The sequence below is a fragment of the Calonectris borealis genome, chromosome 3 (genome assembly GCF_964195595.1).
Source record: "Calonectris borealis chromosome 3, bCalBor7.hap1.2, whole genome shotgun sequence".
Taxonomy (NCBI): domain Eukaryota; kingdom Metazoa; phylum Chordata; class Aves; order Procellariiformes; family Procellariidae; genus Calonectris; species Calonectris borealis.
The window spans coordinates 53313145-53337960 of NC_134314.1; the positions used below are offsets into that span (position 1 = coordinate 53313145).

Here is a 24816-nt window from a genome sequence, read left to right on the forward strand (position 1 = left end):
CAGTTTCTGAGCAAAAGCGTGGCCACTTCAAAGGCAGTGGAGAAGACAAGTCTCCACTCATGGCTCAGACGAATATTGTGTTTACTCAAAGGTAATTCAGACATTAAAAGGAAAAAAACTGGAGGTAACTGGCAGCTGCAGAGGTCTCAAGAAGGCCCTCCTTCTGGAGCCTGGGCTGCTTTCACTGGTAGCCATGTCAGCTAAGGGCAGGAAAGGAAAACCACCAGCAGAGAATTCTGGACAACGTGAAAGGTGGAGTGATCTCCTACAGGTCTGACAGCAAACAGTACCGACTGCTGCTTATCCCAAGTCAGAGTACTTTTCAACACACCTGGCAGGTTCACATCCTCCGGAACCACCTTCAGCTAAGTGAAGTGGTTTAAGGACCCCCCCACAGTTAGGTGGTTGAGATTCCTGGTGTAAGACGTCTTTCCTGGATGCCTCCCCAGGAAGAGGTTTCCCTGACCACGTTAACCTGCAACAGGTCACGCTGGCGGCTGGCTCACCGCCGAGGGAGCTGCAGTGAACAAAAGGTCTCCACCCTGACTCCAAGGGGTTCTCAAATTCCCTGTTGTTTGTCCTCTAAATAGGAGGAAAAAAACCAGCACTTACACAGATGATTCTGGTTTATGCGAAAGGGAGACACCCTGAAAGGAGTGACAGGGTTTTTATTTTTAAGTGTAGAAGAATACTGTTTGCTTAGGATATTTTTCTGAGGAGATTCTCCCACTGACTAAGTACATCTCTCTCAGCTAGGAGTTCAAAGCTTTTTGGGTATTTGCAAGCACATCTTGTGCGTGCTTTGTACCACCACTCTGGGTTGTACACTGGCAGGCTACTTTCAAAATTTTCCAGGCAGTGTTCTCCACCTCCGCATTTGTGAGTTTTGATCCACTGGCAGCAGCTGTATTTTCTTTAGTCACGCTCCCTGCCTATCTGGTCACTATTTTAGATTCTTTAGGAAAATGTAAACAATCTGTGGCTCCAGGTCTGCAATCAGAGCTATGTGGGTGGCCCTCTGTGGACCCCCGCTGACCTCAGATCAAGTTGCAGGACTGGAGCTTTAGTTCAAATCTGGACAAAAACAAGAACCAAGATGGATTTCATTATTCATTATTTAGACTGTTGGTTATTTATACCATTCATTATTATCTGATGATAAATTCAAATGTAAGAGATATACATAATAAAAATTTGGATAGAAATACGACATTATTACGATATATCATACTAATGAATTTTTTAAAAAAACAAACCTAAAACCAGACAGCCTTGGAGGGTGGAGATTGAAACCAGGTGAAGGATTATACAGACAAGAGCTGATGAAGTACCTGGGTAGTCAGGCATTGAAAAAATGAAAAGCCAGCTCCATGTGATTTATTTTGGAAGTAAGAAGAGAAGGCAACCATGATCAAGGGAGGTTAAATTCATGCTGAAGTCATCCATGATGATACTTTTAACATGATCCTGATTAATTTTATTATTGTTATTATTTAAAGCAGAAGGGACGATTCTAGGTCACAAAACAATTCCTGCCTCAAGCCCAAGATGACTAGCTGGAGTAAGGCATTTTGAGAAGACTTATGGGAGAATGCACCATTCAAGCCCTCCCAGCTGACTTTTTTCTCTCTCATGAACAACAAGCTCCCTCTGTTTTCTTCTAACAACATACTGAAACACCACAAGGATGAGAAGGGAAATAGGAATTTTTGACGAAACCCATGCATGTTTGGTTTTCTCCAATGGCTTTGATGCAAACTGAGCCTGAAGATGTAGAAAGCCTTCAATTCAAATGCAGAGAAATTCAGCTTGCTGCTAAAAGTCCACCCATGATGGATTACTCCATTTCCACAATGCTTTTGTGTCTCACAAGGAGCTCTAGAAAAAAGCCCTGACTTAGCTAAGCAAACAGCCCTGCAAAACATATTCCCTATCACTGTATAAAAAATGGTCAAAACAGACTAATCTGATAATGTGGTTTAGAGAAACAGTGTTGTGTTTGTTTTTAGAATCCATGGATGCCTATATGAGTGAGTTTTTAAACTCAGCACAGAGTGGAATGAAGTCCTGCTCCTCGCACACATCACAACAACTGTTGGTGAAAACGAACAGGTGGAGGCTATTTGCAGAAAAAGAGCAAGTTAGAGCCTGTCTTGCTCCTGGTGAGAATGCCTCACTGCTACGTAAGGTATGGCGAAGCTGTGGGGTGCCAAGATGGGAAATTAGCTGTCTGAAACAACAGCATGTCTATTCAGATTTTGCATCAGAAACAGTCCTCAGAGTTAGGGGCAGTGAAGGAAGAATTCAGTCACTGCAGGAGTCAAAAATGTAAAACTTACAATTTTAGATGACAGAATGCAGCATCTGAAGACAGGTCAGGTAGAGAGGAGTGGGAAGTAGTGCTTCTCTTCTTTAAGCCCCTTTACCAGCCATGACTCCAACCACTTTGCATGCTAACTCTAGCTGACAGAGTGTGCTCTGACCAAAGCACTGACAAGTCAGTCCTTTAATTACATGAACCATCATTAGACTTCAGAACTTACATGGAATTAATTCTAGTGACTTATGCTTCCCACAGCTATTGTTTGGGATTGCTGGTTAATTGAGAAATGGCCAGGTTTGTTTTCACTTAGTCGCAGGTTTTCTCCTCAATAGTTGTATGAGTTAGTTAGAGAGATCTTTTCATACACGTGAAGCTTTGAAGAAGATGTTGACAGACCTCATGAACAAAATGTAAAAGCAAAGATAGCACCCACCAAGAAAACTGGAACTCCTCCAATATTTTTAGAGGGAAGGAGCAGAATACATCCTTCCACTTGACTTCAACAGAATGGATACAGTTGAATGCTTTATGAGTACATTAATTAGAAATATTTTCAAGTCTTTTCACTGTTAATCTACGAATTTAAAACCGCTACATCTTCCCCCCTGCCCTGGGATCCAGCATTTCAAAGGGGAAAGGCCAAAAAAATCCCCTAATCTTCCCAAAATAATAACCAGTACCTCCTTCCAAAAATCTGCCCAAAATCTTATCTTACATCTTCCAGGCAGGAAGGTTCAAATATTCTGCTTGTTCAGAAGTAAGCAGTAATTTTCACCAAACTAGACTGGAGATTCCCAGCATCTGTTCACAGTAAGCTAGCTGGCTGTGCCTGGACCTGAATATGGACACCAGGAGGTCTGCCTCCTGTAGCCCCATAGGTGCTGTTCTGAGGGGCCACTCTCCACCCAACTCCATTGCAATAGTAGTATCCTTAACACGCGCGTTGAAAGAGACAGTGCGATGTTCAGAGTGTGACAACAGAGCAGAGCACCCTGCCTGTGCATGACTTGCACTGGAGATACCATGGGTTGGGCATGGCATGGGTTGCACTTGGGTTGTTCTCTGCTTCAAACGCTCACTCTAAGACCTGGGATGTCCAGACATCTGATTCCCTAGCACACATATATGCAAGATGACACTTATCTCTACCTTCACACCACTGAAAACAGTATTTCACAAACTTAGCACAATTTTTCTCATATATCTTCTCATTCGTAGGCAGAATAGCTTTGGGCAGCCTACCTTTGGTAGTTTCGCTTTCCCGGATCAGGAAGGTACCTCTGGGGTTTCCAAATGACAACAGCTGCCTCTCAGCATCTTTTCGGCCAAGTTTGCCAAAGTACCACCTTAGGGAAACATCAGAAATAGTAAGACAAATGCTACATAGGATTACTAGGTAGTATCACAGAGCTCAGACATGGAGGATTATTTGCGGAAACTATGGTTACTCAAGTATATTCAACCATTTTTGTCATACTGTGTCTCTTCTATTGTGGTGGGAAGCTAATGTCACAAACTGTGCAGTAAATGTTGTATACGTTGTGCAGTAGCACTTCGCATTAAGCCTATAATCAGTAGATGCTGAGAATGCTTGTTTGGTGTCTTAGGACAAAGGCCAGACTTTGACAAACAGAGAGCAAGATTTGGCGGGGGGAAGGAATAGACAAGAAAAAGGGCACAACAACGCGTCGCTGCCGAAGAGCGGTGTTTTTACAGATGTTGCTATAAACTACATATTTGACTTACACAGTGATGTATTAGTATTCAAAATTTTTGTTGCGGCACAGCTATAAAACCTCAGTAGAAGGACCAGATGTGACCACTTTACTGTGGTTGTATAAGGCTTTCAGAGTTTCAGAAGTTTTTCCTTCCTGCAGCAATTTTTTTTTTCTTTTTTTTTTGGTTTCACAATCAACCAAGTATAACTTGAAGTACAGACTACAGTAGTACCTGCTCAGCTATATAAGCTCCTCCAGCCTATCTTTTATACTGGAAATAATATGGATACACACAGCACTCCATTTTTCACATAGATACGACCTCATTATGCTGCCTGCTTTATGCCTACTTATTGGTAGGTATTTGTTCACACAATGTGCCCTTTTTAATAGACAGTTTGCACACTAATTGACTCCAAATATTTTTACAAGTTGGTTCAGGAAAAGCAAGGGCACCTTTCGCTTAAACCTTGAAATTAGTTGACTCAATAAAGGAAGCAGACCTAAGTTCCTTTAGGTTTTCTTCCTTTGTTTTGACATTGAAAAAGCACTGCGCTTGTGCTTCTTTTGTTACTAATTACCTAATTATTTATCAGTGCAGTCAAGAACTGAAATAAAAATAATGTAAGCCATTTGAAAAATTGCTGCAATCAATCAAAACCAACTCCTCGAACCTCCTTCAAATACAGCACTAATGGGTCTTTACAATGAAAAGAAAACATACTCCTCTGCTTGGATGGAATCGACTGGAGCCACATAATTACTGGGAATGTAACCAGTTTCGCCTGTTGTCAAGGACCGGGCCTCCCACCAGTCTCCTTCCCTGCAGAAACAGAGGTGAGGAAGAGAAGTGAGAGCGAGACACAGCTGTAAAGACAACGATCTGACTTTGCTAACAGCACCCGCAACTGCGCGGTGTAAGCATTCACAGCAACTCATCCCTTTACCGTTGGCGTGCTTCAGAGAGCGCTGTTTGCATCTAAACCCAAATAATGTATGTATTTCTTTACACCTATTATTATTCCAGCGGTGATTAGTATTGTAGCCTTCCAAACGTAGCATAATGGCATAAACAGGCATAACAACCCAGTGAAATCAGGTTTGGTGCGGGCTGGATTTGGACTAGAATATTGAAAACTGTCTCCATAGCAATTATTCTAATACAGGCCCTTGAGAGAGCTTATAGAAAAACTGCCAAACTGAACACTGTCACATCCACTGCTCATTTTAAACTTCTACGGGGACAATTAATCTGAAACCCAAAGGCATCAAAAAGCCATCTATCAACATGGAGTTTTAGATAGCCCTTAAGGATCACACTTCATTGTCTAGATTCCCTCTCTTGGTCACCTAAAGGAGGTATCTGAAGTAGCAAAGGACTTAGCTGCATTTTCAAATACTTACAAAAACCCATTCTTCTACAACATTTAAATATGAAGAGGTCCATGAAGGACCATCTTATGGCAGTGTTCCGCAGGCCTAGCATCAATTTTTTGTCATACATGTGTGTGTACATGGTACTGCCCTTCAGACAATGCGCGTTGCTGTAGAATGCGCAGGTTTAAGATAAGTTTATTTCTCACCTTTTTACACGATGCAACGATTTCGGATTTAGCGATTTGTATTTCACTCTCAGCACCAGATTCACTCATGTTTAACTCCTACCACTACTAATAAGCATTTTCTTTTCTATTTCTGGACTGCTTAGAAACTCTTTCTCAGTTCCCCTCTCTGTAAAACAGACTTGTTCACCAAAATAAAACACTATTATCAAACATGGCCAGAGAATTCAGCCTCTTCTGTAAGCAAGCAGTTACAGAAAACACATTGTCTAAGCTATTACTGGCAGGAAAGGTTGTGTCAAGGTGAGCTCTTACTTTAAATTTTCAACTCCACTTTCTTTAACAGTTTGAAGGAGTATGAACTCTATGGAAAACAACCAGAAAACAGCTGTGATTAGTCAAAAAGGAGATGTTTCCAATTCTACAGTTCAAAAAAGTGAAGAACAAGTAGCTTTTCTAGAGGCTGGCAGCTGACACTACTCTAATACACCTTGTGTGCATTAGTATGTCAGGCAAATGGCCCTATCTGTTTACGTCCCTCATTTGATCAGCTGAAGTGCTAACCCTTCCCCCAGATGTTGCTGTAGAATATTTCTGAGAGATTATGCCATACTGTGGTTGATAAATTGTACCATTACATTTCTTCTCCTTACTGTACAGAGAGTCCACTAGATGGAGGTATTTTATCATATCTAGGGAGGAAAAAAGCAGTCCCATAGATGATCACAACATCAGGAACAACACCCTCTGCTTTGACAGAAAAGCTTAAATCTCTCAAAGCACTGCCAAAAAGGAGGAGGAATGCAGACTTTTTTCACGGCTTTTAATTTTAGACGCCCAGCTGAGGTAGGAGGAGGCTAGCCAGGGTGTGCGGGAGTGGCGGTGGGGATGCAGGGGATGGCCGAGTGTTTCTGAGCCCCAAAGTCAGGCTCTGCTCTGCAGCTACCTCTTTCCCCCAGACTGCCCTTGGTATCATTTCTGACTTCAAATCACAGGGATACCCTCTGTATGCCATTTCAGGTATTGCTGTCCTGAACTTTTAATCCAAAGCACAAACCAAATTTCATTTGTTGAGAGCTAAAAAAAATCCACCCCCCTTCAAAAATTCCAGACAAACTAGTTTTGTGTACGTATATGCTTTCTGGTTGCAAGCAGCACTGGCAGACTCTTAAAAAAATGGGCTTCTTTCATATCATTTCTGATGTAAGTGAAGAGAGGAAGCATTCTCACAGAAAAGCTGCTTTCTGGAGATTCCCAGCCTGGCTGTCAGTACTCCAGGAGTGTGGTTAGGTCCGTGTTTATAAGCAGACAGAGCTGACTACGATGGGAACTGAGCTTCTATAATCCTACAAGAAAATCAGTGGATGCTTGTTTTTTTTTCTCTTAGAAAACCTTCCTCTAGGCAGTAATTACCTGCATCAAAATGCATGTACTGCAACCGCCCAGACGTGGGGGAATCTCTCTGTCCCACAGACTCCAAGTATGATTGTTCCGCGAGTCCCGGTGAGCACCCCCTGATTTCATCAACTGGCATGTGTAAGGAATTTATAATGTGTGGAATTTCTTCTTGTTTCAAGTTATGGCATAGTTTGTGCAAGGCTAGGAAAGCAGCAGGCAACTGCTATCATCCAAAAATGGATGATAGGTTAAAAAAGGTTTTTTTCCCAAGTGCTAATTTAGAAGTAGAGAGGTTTTTAAACTACTGCTCCCTCTACAAGTCGTAACTGAAGTTTCTGTGCTTTCATCTACATCAAAGCTCTTCAGCTTCACGGCTTCATGAAATATTCCACAGAATTACCTGATTTTTTTTTTTTTTTAAACTTTAATGCACATTGGGCCAACTCCAACCCTGAAGTTGTTCTATTAAAATTAACAGGAGTTGCACCAGAGATGAATTTGCCTCATTGTCACATAGTGTAAGAAAAAAAGATGAGAGCAGTATCACAAAGCCTCTAGAAAGTGACATACCTGGTTGTTAACCCATTTTTACCTCTACGTGATAGCAATACTGAACATAACACAGAGCCTTCAACTTTATGTTCTTAGCCAAGAATTACAAGATGTTCAGATATAGGTCAGTAGCACAGTAAGTTTTAGATGTTATTTTTAAATTGCTAAGGGATTTTTTTCTATGGGCAGTTAATAAAATTAATTTTAAGTTGATGATTTCCAGGATGGAAGTGTGGTTTTCATGCCAAATGCAACTGTACAATGGTGCATTTGCACTTAACAGAACTTCCTAGCACGTTCTGGCTGTATCACCTACCTTTAAAAGGAAAAAAAAATGCTTTTAAACTTGGCACGCAAGTCTGGGTAACGTCTCTTTGGCGAATCAGTTTTTAGCTTGTTTCTGTATAGAGATACTCACAGCAGATTGCAAAAAGTATTATTACATGCCTTGCAGAGCTTCTGTGACTACTGGTAAAGTACAGAGCTGGTACTCTCAGTTCTGAATGTGAGTTTACTGTGAAATGTAAGCAATGAATCATACAATCTGATGCTTATTTTTGAAGTAAAGCTGCATGTATTTGAAGTTTTTTTTTTTCCAATAATAAAACGCTTTGCAGAAGTGCACTAAATGCAAAGACAAGTAAGTAAGCATGGAGTAAACCCCCTACATATCTTGAATATCCAACATTAGATTTTAATAATAACATAAGCTGACAAATATAATTGTCAACATTATAAGTTTAAAAATATTAAAAAGCATATTTCCAAGTCTAAAACTTACGAGCTGTTAAGTATTTGAAATTTTTCTCCTTTGTGAAAACTCAAGTCATCTTCTGTTCTTGCTTCATAGTCATAAAGCGCCACAAAAAGAGTTACACCTAAAGAAGAAGATAGGGGAGTTACACTCCATCACAAAAAACAGGAGGGAAAGGAGCCTCAGGAGATGAGGTGGCTAAGCCAAATGTAAGCTACTCCGGTTGCTGAGGAGCAAAATAAACTGAAGCCTCCTACTTTTTGGACCACCATTCTAATCCCTCTGCTTTTATACAGCCAGCAGCACACCACCTCCTTCGCTCTGTACAGTCATCAGTGCTCTTGGTTTGGTACCCACACGTGGCGTAGGATCCCAAGCGGGCAAAGGGGGTTTGAAGAGAGAGTTTAGACATAGCCATGCCAAGTATTTCTTGTTAACTACTTGAGGTGGCTCAGATCACACTTTCCGTTCCCTGGTAGAGGGATGAAGCAGTCAGTCAGCGAAATTGGGCATGTACGCATAATTTCTTGCCCCCCAAGTGAACTAGCACCTGCAGGTTAGCAAAGGTAGGGCTGAAGACCCAGCTCCACCCCTAGTTCAGTTCTTTGCACTATTTCATGACATAACTCTTCCCCAAAGCAGCATGCTGAGACAGTCGTCCCTCTGCTGTAATTATGTGATTGATACTCACTAAGAGCACCGAAAGAAGACTTTGAAACTCACCTGTTCCTCCTCTTGTACGCAGCGTCCCTGTATGAGAGGAGGAATTGACTCCACCAAACACAGTCAGTCCTTGGCCTCCTGTGGCATGGAAGTTGTTGTAGTTTGGGATTGAAGTCACACCAAAGCTAGGATAGTGCTGCGGGGTGGGATCTGTCCCATAGCGGTAGCCTGAGCTTTGAGTTAAACTGCCATCCCTCTCGTCAGTCAGTTTTGTTGCTTCTTTATCCTTACATTGCACACAGCCCATTATCTAAAATCCTAGGAGAGGAAGGAAAGGACAGGTGTTCAGACATTGATGCTCACCAGATCTCCCCCAAACCCACACATGACGAGGATCAAATTAAGTTCACTGCTCAAAAGTTAAGTACTTTGAATAAAACCCACAGTGGTTGGAATATAAACAGCGACTCGTTGGGAAAAGCTCGCACAAAATCTTCCTGCAGTGGTTTCCCATCAAGGCCTGGGGAAGGGGGTCCTGCCTGCTCTTAGGGTAGTGGCAGCTCTCTGCCCAGCCCCGCCAGGCAATGCCTTGCACGGAGGTAACGAGAGGATGAAACCCCTCTCACTCACCCTTCGCCAGGAGAGCATGACTGGCAGGCAAAGGACTCAGCCAAAAAGTGCAGCTGGAGGTGTTCAAATCTGCCCCCCAAAACACAGAGCGAGGCACTTAGCTCGCCGGTCATGTTTGACCTTGCCAACTACACAAGAGCTGACTTCACCTAAAGGCAATACAACCTTTTTCCATTGCTGGAGCTCTGCGTGACAGGCAGAAAAGCAGATGCAATGTGCTGATAGTTAGCACAGCACAGGGAAGTAGGAGGGAGCTCGTCGGATGGCACAATGAAAACAAAAGGAAGCGCCCTTTTATGCAGTACCGAACAGAAGTGTAAAACCTGCCGGTAGTGGATGGTGGAGCAGCCACCAAAGGTATACGTGAGTTAAGAAACTAGAGAAAGTCACGGAGGAATTAACACGTCAAACGCAGAGTGTCTCTAGGTCTGGATCCCAGACAGGAGGAAACCGAGAGGGTATGGCTTGGAAAGAGTTGCACTAAGTTTTTTAATTCTCGTAACCTCTTGTTTAGCACCCTCATGGGGCACTACCAGGACCTGGGTTAATCTCTCTCAATTTTAGGTGCCTACCCCTCTCTAGGTGGAGGGAGGCAGAGGGTGACTGGCCACATCTTAGAAGCAGCCCTCCGAGGTTAGCCCTGTTACCTGGTATCACTTGTCATCTGACAGCTCTAAAATCCATGTGCTGGTGTTACCGAACTCTTTCCTATTGACTCGAGCTGAATCTAGACACAAAACCCGAGTTTCTGAAGCTAGGTGTGATGAATCTAGGGAATCAGATACTCGTCTGGATGCACCCTTGATCTGAACCGGTACGGTGACTCTTAGACGTAACCTGTCACACAAACAACATACTCCGAACACTGGGGCTGCAAGAGTAGTGACAACAGAAAAATCTTTGAAAAAATTAGAATTACTGGACATACTTTGTCCAGAATATACAAATAGACAGGGAGAAAATGCATAGAACATAAAAAAAAGGATAGTGAAGAACTTTTTTTTTTCCATATTTCTTTCCACATTTCAGCCAATATCTGTCGCTTAGGGTAAATAAAAAGTCTATCCTTTTTCAAATATCTTCATTTTTCTGTAGCTGCCAGGCTGGCTATTTTGTATGCCTTACCCCAACATCAACACAGGAAATTGGTTTTGACAAACTCATGGGATTCAAAAAAAGCATATTCCTCCGCTGCTAATGCTTGAAAAATTATGCGGTAGCTCCTTGCCTGTGACAGTCCACAATCTGGATACCTGCTCCTAAATCTAACCTGCCTAATTAAAAAAAACCTTCTGTTGAAGGGTATTTTCTACAATTTGAAGATACTTCCAGTTATTCTACAAGCCTGTTCAGAAAAACAAGCACCATTTTAATGTATTTCCCTTAGCTGTATTGCCTGCAGTTAGTACAGGTCTACCATCTCTTGCTCTTAGCTTAACTTACAGGCGCCCTTTTTGCATTTCTCTTTTTCCTTCAAGATGCCATGTTCACTCGCCAAAACGTTTAAGTCTCTTCACACGAACAGAAACAACGACTCTCGACTCGGCACTTGCTGCAACGGGTGGCATGAGCTGGGATCCCTCAAGAAACTGAAGTGACAACAGGTCGAGGGAAAGGGGTTTGCAGCCTGGAGGCTGCAAAAGACACTGCTGCTGCTACTGCTGTGGCAGCCACGGGCCTCCGGCCTCTGCTCGCCCTGGCAGCTGGGTTGGTGCTGGAGGTGTGGGGTACCGTGCTGGGGCTCGAGGTTGCCCATCCCCGGGACCACCAGTGACTCCAGGTGAGCCCACAGGGACCACGACGGGTGCAGAGGTGCCCCGGCCAGCTTCGTATCAGCTGTGAAAAACTGCTGGCGCAGATATCTTTGCTGCTTTTGCCCGTTTCAACAGCAGGACGGTCTCGCTCTGGAGACCTTCTGTTTGGAGATGTCACTCAGAGGTGAGGTCTTCCCGGCCCCTCTCGGAGCCAAGGAGCCCCACGAGCAATGCCGGGGAGTGAAGCAGGACCACAGGGAGGGCAAGGGCGCCGTGGGGCGACGGCTCATCTCACTGCTATCAGCACGGGCAGAGCCCAGGGAGGCTTCGGGTGGGAGGATGAGTCCGGGACTCATGCTGGAACACACGCTTATTCACTTCAAAACAGTTAAGTGATATGCAGGCTTTACTATTTAAAGCAGAATCTCAGCAGCCTTTTTGTTGGCTTGTAACCTTACCTCCCTGTGAAACTCTATCGCCTCCTCCCTTTCCCCTCCCAGCTCTGTTTCTCCTCTTATTTTTTCCCATGTGTTTTCACAGGAAAAAGTAGAAAAGAAAATGAAAGAATGAAAGAAAAAAAGAGATGGGAAACATGAAATCTGAAGAGTGGTGGGGGGAAAGGGGTTTTCTTGTTGCTCATTTGCAAACTCTCAGCTGAGCGGGGGAAAAAAATCTCCACTGAAGTCTGGGAGGATTTCACATATCAAGTTACAAGTGCTGACAAGACAGCCCTACACACTTCATTTACACATTGATGAGGAAAAAGTTAAAACTACGAATCAGCTGCAAAAATAAAATAGTTGAAAATATTAATTCTGAAAAAATTGAATAAACCAGGAGATGGTATACATATGTCCTGGTAGTTTCAGAAAAATAACGGTTTGGGGTTTTCTTTTTACTAGGAATGATATGGATAGAAAACCAGCAAATTAGCAGTTTCTTGATTTTTGTTTGGTTTTTGCTCCCTTTATCTTTTTGCTGGCAGTGGCAGCGCACAGGGAAGGAGAATTTGATGCAAAGTGAATGACTGACAAAAAGGGCTTTTTCTTTCACTTGCCCTCTCCCACATTGTCACAGCATCTAGACAATCCGAGTATAAAGACTGCTTGATTGTAACCTCTTGTAAAATGTGACAGAGGGTGTTACATGCACGCATCTTTTCAAGCCAAGTCCCTGAAAGTTGTCTGCTCCTGGCTCAAAGAAACCAACATCATGGGGAGTTGGCTAAATGTGAGAGAATACATGTACGCATGTACATGCTTAAAGTGATTTCAGCTAACTCAGGGGTTTCATAGACAATAAATATAACCTCCATTCAGCATTGGTCTTTGTGTCAATGAATGGATTCCAAAAACTAATCTCCTTCAGTATCACAGAGCAGGCTTTTAATATCTGAAATTCTCATCTCCCTGCATGTCAGCATTTGGAGCTGTGGAAGGCTGGAGTTATTCAGCCAGCTCTGAGATCACCAAACAAAATCTGGAGCTGTTTTACACTAAATTCTCTAGAGACGAGCACACAACATTGTTCATCCAACATGCTGCGCAACTTACGGTAAAGGAACAAGATTTTATTCCATTTCCATTAGGAAAGGCAGCATTTCTCAGATGTGTGAGTTATGGGTCACGCAGCATTATCATAATTTGACACTGGTATTGTTAAAAGGTATGTAACTAGCCTAATTAAAACGAAGTTTTCTAATGCAAGCAAGTTGAATTTGTTTGTTTTAAAGTTGTGTTTTTATGGGCAATATAAAACATGTGTATTCATGAAAACATAAAACATTTACATGGTTTTTGAGACTTCCTTAGAGACAAATGAAAATAACCATTATGTTATTTCTCTCCTTTCTTGTCCTTGTTGTATTTCTTGGACTCCAACATTTATGTTGCAAGCAATCCAACATCAGCCTAACCAGAATAGCAGTTTCCTCCCACATGGTGGAAACATTATTCGACAAAGATATAAAATTAATTATGTCATTATTAATTATTTATATAATCATAGCACCTTAATTACTTTCAGTTAGGAAACAGATGAAGGCTAAGGAGATGTTATTAACACACTTATTATTATCGTAAATCACCCTTCTTCAGTTTTTCTAGCGGGTTGTTGGTTCTCGATACAAAATGGAAGGCAAGATAGAAACACCCGCCAAAGCCAGACATCCACTCCATTAACAGAAACAAAAGCAGTTCTCTGTTAGTTAATTGAAGCCTAGGAAAAGTCCAGGAGTACCAGGAAAAGCCCATTTTTCATACTTCTATTTTAAAAGGAAAAGCTCCAACATGTGGTATTCGAAAAGCAAAAAGTATCGATAAGCCTTTGCTTAGTCCAGCTTCTGCAGTTGTAAACCATCAGGAAAAGATGGATGGGAGGAAGCCTGGTGTAAATTCACTCTTTCAGCGCATCAGAAGTTTTTCCATAACGTTTTGCAACTTGTGGCTGAAACTCTGAATTACAGTATCTCTTCAGAACCTGCTTTTTTGAGTGTTGTGGAAGAAAGTGGATCCTTAAAAAGTTTGAGGGAGGGGTACAGGAAGATGCAGGGAGATGCCCATCTATTCTGCACCCTCCTATCCATGCCATGGCCTCTGTCCTCCAACCCCTTGCCTGGGAAAGGGACCACCATGGGAGAGGGCTCCAACCTGCCGAAGAGAGGGGGAGTGGGTTCAGACCCAACAGACTGCTTTCTCCTTCCTCTCCGTGGTTTTCTTTGGAATGAAATTTGACGGTATATTTTTAGGAGAACTTCCTTCAGTGAAAGACATGAAAAGGAAAGGCTGGATGACTGGTAACTGTCAACTGTCTTTTTCTGACCAGATCTACAAATCTTGTCTCAAAAGCACCAGCAGGAAAGCTGAGTTAAGAAACAGTTATGTTAAAAGGGGATCGGAAGAACAAAATCCTTGGCTTTTATTCAGTCTCTGTGGTGAACATGCTTGTTAATCAAACCAAGGGTTGCATCCAGCATGGCTGTGAAAAATATATTCTTTAAGGGATATCTTCTTGGTGTTTTATGTTTTGCTGAAAGCACCGCAGAAGTATCAGTCTGTGACATCAAATAAGCCAAATTTCATGAGCTACAGTAGGATTTAATATTCAAAATGCCACATTCTGAGTTACCGTGAAGATACAAGAAGGACAGAAAAGGCTTTCCAAGGAGAAGAACTACAAAAATTTGTCAAGAGATTTCAGTTTTCTGTGGAATGCCTCCTGCAGGCTGGAAAGGGGGAATAATCAACACAAAAATTTACCGTGAATTTGAAACGTCTTACTTTCCATGCCACCATTACTAGCTCCCTAGAGAGAAACTGATGGAGTTTGAAACACAAGCCTGAGACACATTAAACCCCCCAATTTTCAGAAAAGTCTTGCTCACCCGCTTTGACTATTACAAGTCGTTAGGAAGGCACTCCAAGTTGGGTAACAAACAGGCAGGCACGTAACACTAGTCCTATGTAGGTCAGTAATTCTCGTGCTGCCTGCTTGCTGACCTCTCTTTGACCTCCCATCTATGCTGATGGGAGCATTTTGGATTTCCAGAATTAATTCTGTGTCTGTTTCAAGCCAACCCAAATTAAACAGATGGAATAAAATAGCAACACTTGTTGCATTATTTTTGTTTATATCTATTAACTCTGAGACCTTTTAGAGGACTGCCTTCATTCCAGCTTGACCAGTGATTCTACAATTTTTAGGAATCATAAAGCAGGTCAGAAAGATACAAAAAATGCTTTAAAATACTTAAAACTGTTGGGTGTTATTCATTATTTCTCAGGCTTGGGTTGCAATTTACTATATATACATATAATTTTTATACTAATGGCCCAATCTAGAAAGAATAGAATTTTACTGCAATGTGATAGATCTGGTTCATGCTTAAAAGAGGAGGAGTAGGAAGAGCAGTCTTACATGAACTCCTGCTGCCATACTGCTCTGGCTCAAAGCAAATGCCTTTGACAGTGCTGGAGTGCTCTTACTATTGTTTCTTGTCGGCATAAAGTTGCTTTGGAAGTCTTCTGCAATGGTGTCAGAAGAGATTCAGGGAAATGAGCAGCTCCTGCTGCCATGAGAAGAGCAGCACCTGCAAGGAGCTTTGAACTGCCATGTTCTGCCCTGCTGTTCCTCCCCGTTTACTGAGTGACTGGGGACGCGGCCCTGGAAACGACAGCTTCCTGACACTACAGACAATGTTTAAGTCGTAACACATGTCTGCAAAGTACAAGCACTGTGCTTGCCTTCCCTCTTTTTCCCCTTTGGGACCTGAACTAAGAGTCAGTTATGAAAGATGAAGATTTGGGCTTCTTCTTGCCCGTTTAATTTCAGCCAGCCTCAGAGGCCAGGACCAGTGAGGGGAAGGTGTGTGTTGAAGGGTTTCATTGAACTACAACCAAACCCTTGATTTCTGCCAGAGGTTGTGAGCACAGCTGTCCATGGAGCAGGGCAGGTGGCCACTGAATGCCAGGAAGACAGAGCGATGAATGTCTTGACAAACAGATCCATCCTCCCGCTGGTGGGGTACGGTCCCTCTCCGGCAAGAGATTTATTACAATCATCTAAACAATCTATTTATTATCCATATATCTATACAATCTATTTATTACAAGCTAGAGAGGAAAAAGGAAGTCAGTGTTCCAGCCAGGCAGGAGGGACAATAATCTGTCCACGTGTGGTGCTTGTTTGAGGGACAGTTGTGGTGGTGGGACTGGCCGGTAGCTGGCTGGTGGGGAGGTGACCTGGCAAGGCCACAAGAAGATGCATTAGCACAATGCGGCTGTTCAAGTAGCTGTAATCAAAAGCTCCCCAATGCAGCTGATGCAAGAAGAGGAGACAAACCCTCCAAACTGCCCACAAAAGGACACGTTGCCACCCTTTCGGTTTTCTGCAGCTTCTTTGCCAGCTGAGTCTGTGAATGTCATGGCCTCATCTTTTTCAAAAAACAGTGAATTCTCTTCCACCCTCTGTGATACATCCCTTTCAGCAAAACCAAACCAGAACAAAACATAAGAAGCGATTAAAGCAGAGTCTCACTCTGCAATCTCTTAAAGTAACAGTAACTGAGGTATGCCTTGAACTGTCTCAGGGCTTTTATTACTTTAAAAAAAAAGATGCCCTAGAAAAACGCAGCACAGGAAGATCAGGTCTGAGGAGAAGTTCTTCTGTGTTTTTTTCTTTTCTCACCAACGTCCAAACTTCACTTGTAGTCTAAAAGAAAGAAGCTTATCTATAGCTAACTTGAGAAGGAAGACCTGCAGGTTTTATATTCATAAACCAAAGAGCAAGTCAGACTCAAAACTGCACTTAGGATTTCTTTCTTTTTTTTTGTGCTTAAAATTAGTTAAAGGAAGCTTTGAAATTAACAGCTAAAGGCAGCAGCTACACACAGTAAACACACTGCTTACTCTACGGTTAAATCCCCCAAAAGATGGGTCTATCCTTGGTTCTGAGTAACACACGAGAACACCATGTAAATTCAATAGTGTGATTTCAAGCTACGCTCCTCCTTCATCAGGCTGCTTGTGGTAGCTCTATTCACTAGCAGAGAGAAGTGGGTGGATGGTCTACATAAGCATTTTGAGCTAATGCGCCTAAATTTTAAAGTGTCTTTTAAGTATATAAATTAGAAAACCTGTATCAAGAGAACAACTGCTGCAAATGCCAGAATCATTTTACCTCGGAAAGAGAAGAAGTGAAACAGTGTCTCCACTGATTTCCTCTTTCTTTTCCCCCGTTAAGAGAACAGAAAGATGAATGCAGGTTGATTCACACTGTTCTGATTTTTTTTCTTTCAATTCTTATTTTTAGAATCTACCCGAGATTAATGGGTGTTCATCTGATCCGCAGTACGGGAGCAGCACGGAGCAGAATGCAAAATGTGAATCGGGATGGGCAGGGAAGGAAGGGGGGAAAGGGAAAGGGAGTGGTATAGAAGTTCTGCCTGTTTGCTTCTTTGGAATATGTAAGAGGCATAGAGAAAGATTTTCTCTCAAAAATACCCATTGCTCCCTCCCCAGCCCCTTTGCCTGTGTACAAATGAAACTAACCCCTTCTCCGCCTTGTCCGATTTCTGTTTTGTGACTGAAGGACTTGGAGGATGTGACAGCAAGGAAATGGGAGCAAGCTGAGTCTCAAATCAGGAGATGATTTACTTTGAGACCATTCCAGACGTCGTGCCCTCCTGAAGGGGCTCTTGTTTCACCTAGGTTCCTACTGCTAATATTTTAGAAGTGTTATTTAAATTGCTTATTTGTCCTGTTACATTTGGCCAGCTCACAAAGAAATCCCCAGTCTTCTCACCATCACTGCAGCTGGCTTCAGCTACACCAGCAAAGATGCTTACAGGTAGAAACTCCAGACAAGGTGGCAACCACATGGTGACAAAGGCCAGTGAGCAACCAGCGTGCTGAAGGTACTGACTACATCAGTAACGGGAAGACAGGAAAACCCTGCCTACGCTTACACGGTGCTACTAGTGAGACCTGTTTTCTCAAACTCAGCTGTTGCCGCTGTGGTTTCGGTGTACGACGGCTTACTTCTGCATGACAGCTTAGGTAAGTGTACTGGGTCTGGATGGGGTTAAGTTTCTTCATAGCAGCCCGAACCCTGTTGTGCTTTAGATTTGTGACCAAAGCAGTGTTGATAACACACTCATGTTTTAGCTATTGCTGAGTGGTGCTTGCACAGCATCAAGGCCTTCTTTGTTCCTCACTCTGCCCCTACAGCGAGTGGGCTGGGGGTGGGCAAGAGGCTGGGAGGGGACACAGCTGGGACAGCTGACCCCAACTGTTCAAAGGGATATTCCACACCATATGACGTCGTGCTCAGCAAATAAAAACTAAGTGTGTTACTCAGATTCGGATTGTTCGGAGACTGGCTGAGCATCGGTCTGCTGGTGGGAGGTGGTGAGTGAGTGCCTTTGCATCACGTGTTTTCTTTTTATTTCCTTCGCTTTAAACTGTTTTTATCTCAACCCACGAGTTCTCTTGCTTTTGCCCTTCCGATTCTCTCCCCCTTCCTGCTGGAGGGCAGTGAGCGAGCGACTGGGTGGGGGGCTTAGCTGCTGGCCGGGGTCAACCCACCATAGTAAGTAATATATAAGTGATGTTCTTGGTCCAGAAAATAACTTCAGAGGCACACTGGTTAAGCCATATTAACCGGACAGGCAAGAATTGAGATACTGCCTGGAGATGAATTTGTCAGGATCACAAAGATGACACATTACCATCTAGTCCATTTTTAGCAGAGATTTTGAAATCTGGAGAACAAGAGAGTGGGAGGCTGAGATGGTAGTGAGAAACACCCTGGCCCACCCTGGACGTGGAAGGAGGCAGGTCTTAACTTGCATTCTCTCTTACAGAAGAGTGGCAGCATTGGTGCACACAGTCCTCTGCTGTCCAACCACAAGGCCACTAAGACCAACTTAGATTCTCAACTCTGTTTTGCCAAGTACCCCACAAACTGCAGCTCCCCATATTCTACAATCCTGTGCCACTGCAGGCTGCATCTGTGCCACCAGGGATGTCTTCTACGAAGTCCATGGTCCGTCTCTCCTTCCTTTTAACCACACACAGTCCTTGGTGCCAAAAAGCTGGGAAACGCCCCTAGAAACAGAGATAACCTACACAAACCTGGATGGGGCAATTGGCAGAGCAGAACATGACTAACAGGAGGGGAATCGAGGCAGAATCCACAAGAATGGGAAGAAAAAGAGAAGCTGCTGTCCCCTTCCCTGGCTTCTGCTGAGGACCAGTGACCCACAGCAAAGTCCCTCTGCCTCCAAAGGTGGATCAATACTGCTCAGCTCAGAGTGGACCCTGCAGCATCACAAAGCCCAACGAGGTTGCCTACATCCCACTGCTCTGTCAGGCAACTCTAGGAGGTAGTACCAAAACTGATACACATGGACTTATACCCCAAAAGGCTTGCTCCTCTCTGTCTCTCTCTGTCTTTCTTTCTGTCTCCCTCTCCCTCTCGCTCTTGAAAAGATACCAGCATTCAAGATACCAGCAGCAGCAACAGAGGAACACAAAACAACAATGCTGGACAGATGCCTTCTCTCCTCGATGTATTGTCCTCTTTGCATCCATGTATATGGTTGTAGGACTGATGAGTTTTCATTTTTGGTGATTAATTCCACAGCCTGCCCTGTCTTTTAGGTGGTTGCACTGCTTGAAGCAGAACATCACAGCCCAGAGGAGAATAAGACAACAAGAAATAAGGGAGAACATCACATGTGCTTTAAAAGACGGGAGTTGGAGTTTAAAAAAGGGGTGACAGTGGGGAAAATCATGAGGGAAGGTCCCTTCTATTAGCCAGAGAGGATGGAGCTTAAAAAGGGATCAGATGACAGCTAAGGGCCATGAAAAATAAACTCTGCTGGGTCAGTGAGGATTTTCCAAAGGAAGACAACAAACAGCTAGAGGGCCCTTCCACATTTCCTTCCCATACACCAAAGTATCACTAAGCGTATGGTAGATCTATTTTTAAGCTTTATGTCCACATCTGAGGGCAAGTAGAAGAGAGAATTTGATTTCATCATGAACCTGAGGTCATTACAGATACTGCTTAGGGAATGATCTGCAAGGGATGCTCATGTGTGGTGACTCTAAGCTACAGGTCCAGAACCTGGTCCTTTAGCTTAAAGCTACTGCAATCTCCTCAGTGCAGCTATAGGAGGTCCCACTTTAATCCTTCATGGCCTAAGCAGAAAGTCACAGTGAAATAATGGACTAAATGGAAGCTGTGGATATTTAAGTTAGGTGTCAGGGAAGAAAATCCTTTCTATTGGCAAGGACAGCAAGACGACCCGGAACAGATTGCTTATGGCGATGTGAAGGCCAGACAAGTATCTGCTAGGCATGGCACCGCCTCTGGTCAGGAGGATGGGTGAGTCTCTTTCAGTTCAATTTTCTATTACTCAATGAGTGACAAAACCAGCAGATGCAAACACTTTTTAATAGCACCTCCCCTCAAGCCAGAGGAAGCATGATTTCTTTATTTCTCTCGCTCCCCCTTTCATTCTTTCTCAAGGTTCATATGCTTAGGAGAAGAAACTGTACTTTAAATCTGGCCTGTGAATGAAGGCACATTTGCAGAGCTCTAAAAACACACCTGAAGATCCTGTTGGTCACACAGAACAGAGTGTGGATGTTTGCCCAAGTGGACATCTGCTCAACCTAGCATGCAGGATTATCTACAATGGGGTTCCTTGACCTGTGATCCAGGGAGCACTGGGGTCCATAAATCACCAGGTGGTCCACAAGCTCATAGCACACACCTGACCAAGCAAATACACATGCAGCGGACACCGTGCCAGCATTTTGCTGGTGGTGCTTGAGGTCCCCCTCACACTGCCTGCACGCCCTCCCTGGTTTGACTCGTTCTCTGTGCATGAGCAGTTGAAAAGCGCTGACCCAAAGTGCCCCTGAGGATGGTTCCATCCTCATCAGCAGGATGAAAAGAGCAGTGTGTGAGGAAGAGGCAGACAACAGAAATTTCTCTGTTTCTTTGTATTTAAGACACAAAAGGGAAGTGCAGGACTGGATGATAATCTGGGGAAGACAGGCAGGGTTTCACTGGAGGTGACCGTTTTGTAACACACCTCGTGGACTACACAGCTGTTGACAATTCAGAAGATCTGGAGATCCAGGAAACTGGATTTCCTCCCTGTTTCCTAGCACAGAAAGACAAAAAACTGAAGACTGCCGAAGTTAACGACTAGGTGAACAGCACAGGAGACAGATGTCAGATTTGTGGATCGTATTGTAAAGAGAAAGTGATCGCTCGATAGGGAACGAATGCACACTACTCTGTAAGCCAGGCTGGCTAGGCGAGTCTGATTAAATAAGCAACCAAAAGCGCATTCAACACAAAAGCATTACATCAAGCACAACATTAACCAAAGCAGAGGTTTTGATGACCTTTTTCAGTTGCCTATATGCTAATTACAAGTGTCTGAAAAACTGGATAAACCCTCTGCCTGCAGAGCAGCGATGCAAAATAATACTCCTGAAAACTAATAGCTAGATTTAGATCATTAGGATACTAAAAGAAATAGTTGTAACCAATTAAAGAAGTCCAAATGGAAGAGGGAAATTGACAGGCCCTATATGTCACAAATGATGTCTGTCCCAGTGACTGACAACTTGGAAGTAAGTAATCTTGGATATTTACGAATCAAGATACACCCAAGGTGGGCTGTTATTTGGTATCTATCACAGACCGTTGGAATCACTGTAGAGCACAGGATGACGGGCTTCTTCAACACCTATATACAAGAAGTATAAAAAAACCCTTGTGTTATCTCAGGGCCATCCAATCCGAGCAATTTATGCCGGAGACCTCATGTCACTAGCACTAAAATACGACTGTACTTTCCAAAATGCTACAAATGACAAGTCACTGACTCCTAATTTAAAGGAAAGATCAGCCTTCTTAACCCTGTGAACTAAAGCTCTTGCCAATTAGCTACACGAGTCATATACAGTATAGGCCCTGCAGCACCAAAGGGAATGGAGAATTCAGGAGGAGTTCACAGCACGATGACCACAACGTGAGGAACTTGTGGGACGAAGCTAAACTCCACCGCACCCAGCTCAACCCCCCCAGCGGTCAGCCTGCCACGCCAGGCGCAGCAGGACCTGTTGACTTGCTCCCTGCCCAGCCAGGGACAGCAGCAGGCAGGAGCTGCGGTGCCGGCACAAGCACAACTTACCGCTGATCGTGTGATGTAGCTACACCTGAACTGCCTGAGGGTCATATGCGGTTTAGCAACGGAGCCAGACAATGCCTGCCCTAGACTTTGTCGCAGTAGGGAGGAAATGATCACAAACCAGAAGGTTACTGGTTGTTTAGACTGAAAAGGACCGACACTTTCTGTGCAAGTAACTAACGTTGTCTGTGATCAAATCCAGACTAGTAAAATTTTATGCAATATATGAACATACGCTCTTCATATATACATAAATTAAAATCACAGTGCATGCTTTCCGAGAGGCAATTTCACAAAACTATAGCAAATGGGAGTCAAATCAGGCTGAAGACAGAACGTACAGAAAGTTGCTGACATCTGCGAACGGTTTAAGACATTTCCTAAATGCCTACAGTGTTACAACCATGAAAAGAAGACTGGGCTAGATGAAAATAACACACAACGAAAAAACCCAACAGCTGGGTTTGCCAGGGAAGTGAAAAACAGATAAAATGTTATATACAAAACCAACACGTGAAGGGGGAAAGGGGAAAAGATAGTAACGAGTAAAAAAAAAAAAAATAAAGATTATATAGAGGAAGCAAGAAGATACTAGAAAAAATTAAGGCAGATAGAATCAGATATATAATTTTTTATTTTGCTAAGCAGATTATAAAAGACAATAAAAGTGGTAGAATCGTTCATAACAATATGACGGCGGCAGAAGTTATTCAATAAATATTTCTGATTAGCACACAGGTAAAAGGCCGGACGATCCGTTTATGATGATGATGAAATAACTTCCCACCACAGCAGCCCCTGGAGAGGGGACATCAAGCAGCAGATACATGATTCTAGGTGTTTCAGGTTAGTTGCTAGAAATAAACTTGTTTTAGAGAGCTAGCCTTGGAGCTGCTACTGCTGCATCTAAAGCAGTTCTGGGCCGGACCAGGGGCAGGAGGAAGGTTCATGTTGGGCCACTGTTTAAGAAGGGTAAAAAGTAATTACAGGCCAGTTGGCTGAGTCTCCAGTATTTTGCATAGGATAGAACACCCAACATAGGACTCAATTAATAAAATCTTAAAAAAAAAGCTCTATAATTGAAGTCAATCAACTTGACTTTAAGGAAAACAGATCCTGTCAAACTAATCTGATGTCATTTCTTGCAAAAATTACAAGTTCACTTGACAAAGGCAGCGCTGTTGATAGTATTACAAGTCTAAGTCATTTGACTTGTTCTGTAGAACATCTTTATGAAGAAACTGAATGCTTTGAAGCTTGTATGGAGTGTCTCCATCTGTACATGGAAAGCAGGACTCCATAGGTGGAGAGCACTATATGAGGTCAGGCGAAAATCTCAAAGGTATTTTATATCGAAGTCACTTCTGAGTCCATAATCATATTAAATGTATTGATAAATGAGGAAGCCAAAGTGTAACTCTAAATGGGAAACTATTTATTAGCAAACAGATGGTTTCTTATTGGGTTCCCACAGGTACTGGTGATCATCCCTTTACTATTTAATAGCTTTACCAGTGACCTAGATTAAAGTTAACTCATTATGGTTAGATACGAGACGGGGGACAGCAAAACCCAAACAACGAAAGGACAAACCTGACACAGAGCAACTGGGGTCTGTAGAAAGATGGGAGAAACCAGTTTAGGTGTTAATATGGCCAAGTGCAGAATCACCTTATTAGAATAAAGAATACAGGCTGTACTTACAAGATGAGAGGGAGAGAGAGGACTCTATCCTCCGAAGCAGAGACTGAATATTAGACCGGGGGTCCTGGGCAGCAATCAGCTCGACATGAATTCCCCGCACAAGGCTGTGGCCAAAAGGGCTAATGCGAGCCTCAGCTGTACAAACAAATGAAAATCAAAAGATGAGTAGGTAGGTTACAGAGACGCTGTATTTGGCTCTTGTTCCTCTGCTCCGTGAATAATGTATCAGGTTCTGCTGCTCCATTTCTCAAATAAAGTGTTGGAAAAATTGGAAGAGTGTTCAGGGGAGAGAGATTAAAGAACTGAAAACACTGGATAGCAGAAGGCTTTGTTATAAACAAAAATCTTACAGGGAATTTTATTATTTTGTTCACAGTATAGGAGTATTCATACTGGGAATAAATCTGATAACAGCAGGCTCTAACCTGGCAGAGGTGGAAAATGCATTGGAACTGGAAACTAATCCAATCCAGATTGTGAACAGGCAATTTTGTTTTGCTTTTTCAGCAACGATCTGTTATGGGCAATTAACCAGTAATTAACCCTTTACACCACAGGTTGTGATGCACTGTCCATCTCTGCAAAGTTGTGAAAATAACCGTGCTTGATTTAAAAAGGATGCACACCCATGCAGCTTGGGCTATTAGGCATGAAGCAGGAGCTCCTGCAGGTGAGATGTACTGCCTGCGTAAAGCTGGAGGTCAGGTGAGTGCTCACCGCATCAGACAGTGCTTTGTGTTTCCATTAAGAAACACTCCCTCCCCTCTCAGGGTAGTAATCCTGGCAGCCTACCTGCTCATGGCCTACAAAATATCTCCAGGGGAAACGCCAACCTTTTGGGACTGAGGTGCCATCTAAGTACGGCTGACACCCAACTGTCCATCTTCTGCAGGATCTGCAGGCAGCCGTCTCTAAATTCCCAGCACCTGGCTCCACACAAAACCTCACTGTGCAAAGCTCCTCACACTAAGATGCCAAGGAAACAACTTTTAGGAAACCGATGGGGGTTATTACAGCTCTGCCACTGAGAGACTACCTGCGACT

General features: G+C 43.2%; 1 protein-coding gene across 3 annotated transcripts in view; it reads right to left on the reverse strand.

Annotated features, from left to right (window-relative positions):
* Positions 1-24816, reverse strand: part of FYN (FYN proto-oncogene, Src family tyrosine kinase) — a 142962-nt gene that overhangs the window by 33464 nt on the left and 84682 nt on the right. For 2 of the 3 annotated variants that reach the window (XM_075145689.1, XM_075145687.1), the window contains exons 3-7: positions 23773-23907; positions 9031-9288; positions 8335-8431; positions 4766-4864; positions 3566-3669 (exon numbers count right to left, since the gene is read on the reverse strand). In XM_075145689.1, coding sequence (XP_075001790.1) covers positions 3566-3669; positions 4766-4864; positions 8335-8431; positions 9031-9277 — 547 coding nt within the window. In that variant the 5' untranslated portion in view covers positions 9278-9288; positions 23773-23907. The remainder of the gene's footprint in view (positions 1-3565; positions 3670-4765; positions 4865-8334; positions 8432-9030; positions 9289-23772; positions 23908-24816) is intronic. The other variant, XM_075145688.1, reaches the window with a different exon arrangement.